Below are 5254 nucleotides of genomic sequence, written 5' to 3'. Positions count from 1 at the left end.
TTTAATTTAATCTAATTTATACTAAAGTTTTCACCAACATAACTGAATTTAATTAAAAAAATTATATTTATAAGAGAATTATGATTGATTAAAGGGTTTTATAAGAAGGTTTGAAGAGCCTCTTAAGTATTGGAAAAATGGCTTAACACGAAAATATAAAGATGAAAGATGAGAGATTCCTTTGTTTCATTGCATGAAATTCTTGTTGACTGACCCATAATGCTATTTGGAACCCAATATCATCTTCTGAATGGTTACAATTTCCAAATAGTTGCATCCTTTCCTCTTAATTCTTCGTAACATTTTGGTCATTCAACACAAAATTGAGATATAGAGAACTGATATATATTAAACTTGCCTGGATCAGTGCTATACAAATAGTTATAATAAGTATAGTTAAAAACATATATGATCATAAAAACGTTTATTATAGACATTTTCTACATATACAGAAAATATTGTAACTTTGGAAGGCAAAGTCAACAACTTTTAACAAACAACAGTCCTAAAGTGATATTTAGTTCATGGAAGATTTTGTTGAGTAACTTCAGTTACAAACCGGCGCCAAAACCAGTGTTTTTCCCATATGGTGTACATTGATTCCATAGGAATTCCTTTTGTTTCTGGCACGAAAAATATAACAAAGATTGTCATCACTATAATCCAACCCGCATAGAACAGGAAGGAACCAAACTTAAAGTGACACAGCATTGTCAAGAATGTCTGGGATAATATAAATATGGTAATAAACTGCACCGCGACAGCTATGCTTTGTCCAGTGGTTCTGATTTTTAACGGGAAAATCTCACTTGGAATTAGCCACGTGAGAGGTCCCCATGACCAACCAAAACCTGCAGTGTAAAAACAAAGCAGTACCAACACCACAATTGCATTGCCTTTTGACATCTCCTCTGTACCATGAACACCAGTTGCCACTGCTAGCGTAACTGACACCGCAATCTTCATAGGAGTAATTGTCACAAAAAATTGTATTATTAGTACCACTACCAGCCAAGGACGTTGGACAGATACTAATAACATAAGGAAGTTAATTAATTTTGTTTACCTGACAAATAAGCATGAGAATGCCACCAGATATGAACAAGAACCTTCGACCAAATCGATCAACAATAGCAGTTGAGACGAGGAGAGAGGCAAGGCTGACTGCTCCGAGAATAACGGCTGAAAGTAAAGCGGCATCATGTCCCAAACCCACTGATTGAAAGAGGTTAGGAGCATAGAATGCCACAATGTTAATCCCTGTCATTTGTTGAAAAAATGGGATAGCAATCGCCATGACCAAGTGGGGTCGATACTTCCTCTCAAATATGGTTTTGAATGGCTCCTTCTCTACAGATTTCGCAATTTGTGTCCACTTAACGAGTTCATCCAATTCAGGTTCAACATCAATGGAGGATCCTCTGGCCTTCCGCAAGGCTCTTCTTGCTTGTTCTACTTTGCCACGTTCAACCAAGCTACTGGGAGTGTCAGTTATAAGCAAGGCACCAATTGTCATAACCGCTGCAGGCACCACAGCGATGCCAAGCGAAACTCGCCACCCCCATGTGTGCTTCGCTGTTACAAAGTTTATGCAGCCAGCGACCAATACTCCAACTCCTAGGAAGAATTGGAAGCCTGTGTTGAATGCTCCTCGCCATTTGGGTGGAGCAATTTCAGAAAGGTACAATGGCGCTGCCTGTTTTTCAAAATTATTGCGACATTCCAACATCGTACTATTCGTCAGTGTTGTTAAAAAAGAACTAAACTAACTAAACTGTTAATAATTTAATTGAACTGAACTGACAAACTAAATCCAACTGATTTTCTTCTCTTCAACTGATAAGTTCTGTGAATTACATCAAACTGGTTTCCAAAAAAATAATAAAGATAGATTTACAATACATCAATAAACTTTCGTAATATTTTTTATCACAATAATAAACATAGAGTGGTGATTAATATTCACCGGTTCATTGCTTAAAAAAATGAATTTAACTGTCCTTGTCGGAAGAGTTTATACCTTGAGTCGCAGCCATTTACTAAAGGAAAGCACCAAGAAAGAAAGAAAGAAAATTTATAATAGTTCGTTTTTAAAAGACAGTTTAGATTTAATTTATTTTAAACTGTTTAGTTATCTTAAGGCTAATTTAGTTCAACTTTTATAAATTTTAGTTCAGATTAGTTGCTTTTAAACCGCTCTAAATGAGGTGGTATATTCAATTTTATTTTTCTAAGATTTGAGTTTTTGACTTGTATAGTAATTTAATTCAGTGCATGTGTTTCGCGCTATAAAAATAATGTTGTGACACTGATAGATAGTTGAATTTAAGGCTCTATATGGGACATTTTATCTTAGAATAAAATAGAATATTAATGGCCACTTGTTAATTAAAACTAGTAAAACAAAAACGGGGGGTTGACGAGTTTTTGCTTATGTGGTAGGGTATATATTAAAAAATGGATACTCTATTGTGATTAATAATAGGTATTTTGATTAATAAAAATGTAGTATAGTAGTTTATGAAATTTAAAAAAAGTAGGAATTGAACTTACTTGATTAGTGAAACCGACTCCAAATCCAAGTAACACACGACCCAGAATGAGCATAGCAATATTTTGTGCACCTCCGTTAAGGGAAGCACCAAGAAGAAAAACTACACCACCTAAGAAGATGGTGTTTCTTCGACCCAATGATGTTGTTACTCGACTAGCTGCCAGAGACGATACTAACCCCGCAAGATACAGAGAAGAGGTGAACAATGTCAACACTTGACTGTCATACACACAGTACATGTTTACTTCACTACCACCAATCTTTCTTAATATATCTGGGAAGAATTTTTCCAGAAACGGCACCATTGTTGTCACTCCTCCTGAAATTCGTTTAACATTTTTATTCCAAGCAAGAGTCAGTTTTATGTATTCATTCTCATACTCACTTTTATTAGTAACTTTTTTTTTATGTTGAAAAATTTCCAAAGTAAATCACACAATTTCAAATTTTATTTTAAACTCTCATCAAATATTTTCTCACCACTCATCCAAATACCATCTGTGCCAATTCTAATCCTAAATTCTAAATACTTCCTTACCTTCTCTTTATGTCTCTATATTTTTTTTGAAAAATTTAATTTATCTTTTTTCATTCTAAAATTCAATTTTTAATTAAAAAATACTTCAAATTCTGTAATATAAAATATAATTTTGTATTTTAAATTATAAAATTTGAAAATTATTACCTCATTTAAAAAATACTTTCTGAACTCTACTATTCAAAATATAATTTTATATTTAGAATTATAGAGTATTTTAAATTTTATAATTTAAGATATAAAATTTTTGTATTTTAGATGGTAAAATTGAAATACAAAATTTAATTTAAATTTTAAAATTTAAAATAGACAATTTTAATATTTTTGAAAATATGAAGACATAGGAAGTATGACTATTTTATTCAATTCTTTCTGATAAAAAGAAAATATGAAAGTGAGGAAGAATTGCCCGTAATTTTGATACCATGTCAAAAAATGTTTTTGTGGGCCCAATGTGACGTGTGCAAAGTTACGCACACGTCAAGGACATTGAAATACTTTCAAATTCAAACCATGTGCAATCCACAAAAGAAGGTCTTTTGTATTTGTGTGGCCATTGATATTTGTTCTTATTATCTATATCTATGATTAAAATTTCTCTTTTAAAAGTCATTTTTGTGGCGCGTACTTTTCTAAGATTAAATTTAAATAGTTTTAAAATACCTTCTTTTAGTCCTTTCTATTATTAGTGTATTTTGTATTCTAAGATGCTAAATATATTTAATTTTTCGTGAAATATTATAATAATTAATATTTTTTTATCAGAAAAAAACACTTTAAAAATTATCAACCTTATAATAATACCAAGAAACCTTCACCACCTGCATAAGCTTAGGCTTCTTTAACATTTCCTCCAAATCTATAACATTAAACTACACTATTGTAATAATTAATAAACATTATCGTAAGAAGATACTACATTATTTTTTAACATTAATGTTAGGTTTGTCTTTGGAGGATATAACTAGTTGATGCGCCATAAATATGGTTCAATTATTTTACTTAAACACCGAAGTTCCGTGCTTGGAAATGCAATTTTTCTTCCTATATTTAGAATCAATTACGTTCCTTTAATTGTGCCAATAAAAACATTGGTGGAATAGCTGATTCTCTTTGAATTCAGGGATATATAATTACAATTAAATTTATACTTGATTCAAAAATTATATTTGCATATATCTTATTGTTGGCGTTAATTAAATAAGAAAACAAGTAATGTCTAAGGTAAAGAAAAGTTCTAAAATAAAGCAAAGTTCGAGTCTAATAATTCTTAGAGAAGTTGAGCTAGAATAATTACTCTTAAACTGTATGAACAATAGTCTTAATTAAGAGTAACATCTGGTATATCTCCTATTTCTGCTAGATCTTTAGATTTTCAACCATATGTTTGAAATCATTGAGAATTTAAAGCAGACTTTGTAAAAGCAATTATGCTGCTTCTCTACTGAGATTTTCTGATGAAAATATTAGAAAAACGCAGAAGCTATAGAGTGTTGCTTTGTTCGGAATTGACATGGTTGTTGTAAGAAGAAAAGGAAAAGGAGACTTTGGAAGAAAATAACCTGAAATTCCGAGGTCATATCCAAAAAGGAGTCCACTGGATGCAGCAACGATGCAAGTGATGACAATTGAGAGCGTGATCTTAGCAACGGAGTCGTTGGTAATTGGTGATGAATCCACAGGAAACACCCCACCAGCCATGTTGATGAACCTCTTGATCTCTTTCTCAGGTTAGGTTAAATTCTGCGTTATGTATTGCTCTCTGTGCAATGGCTCAATGGCCAATGGCCTGGCCACTAATTTATAGGCCAAAGAATGTGGTACTATAACAAGTGGAAGAGAACGGTACTGCATCTTTTTTTTTTCTATTAAAATTTAGTCACCATGTGTTGACTATGCATGTTGTCTATTTACGCCAAAGTTAATTAATTTTAGGATCAAATACATTTTAAGTTGTTCTATATAAAATGATTCGTAGGCCCTGAATATCTTTACACCCACAATCAACTGAGATAAACTCTTTAATAAATATATAAGTGTTTTTAAAAATTGTTTTGTAAGGATAATATTTTAGGATTTTTCTTCAATAATAATGTTTTAAGAAGTTTTTTAGCCTCTTGTTTTTTAATTTATTATTTTATTATTTATTTTTAAATTGAATT

General features: G+C 31.5%; 1 protein-coding gene across 1 annotated transcript; it reads right to left on the bottom strand.

Annotated features, from left to right (window-relative positions):
• Positions 1-409: 409 nt before the first annotated feature.
• LOC137821224 (sugar transport protein 5-like) lies at positions 410-4978 on the bottom strand. The gene is made up of 4 exons (XM_068625716.1): positions 4655-4978; positions 2554-2873; positions 1067-1696; positions 410-960 (listed from the first exon to the last, which is right to left on the bottom strand). Exons 1-4 carry the CDS (start codon positions 4791-4793, stop codon positions 523-525), a joined length of 1527 nt encoding a protein of 508 aa, XP_068481817.1. The 5' UTR covers positions 4794-4978; the 3' UTR covers positions 410-522.
• Between the last annotated feature and the right edge of the window lie 276 nt (positions 4979-5254).

Source organism: Phaseolus vulgaris, chromosome 9, assembly GCF_000499845.2.
Source record: "Phaseolus vulgaris cultivar G19833 chromosome 9, P. vulgaris v2.0, whole genome shotgun sequence".
In the NCBI taxonomy this organism is placed as follows: domain Eukaryota; kingdom Viridiplantae; phylum Streptophyta; class Magnoliopsida; order Fabales; family Fabaceae; genus Phaseolus; species Phaseolus vulgaris.
Note: the sequence above shows the minus strand (reverse complement) of the source record. Positions and strands in the feature narration are given on the sequence as shown.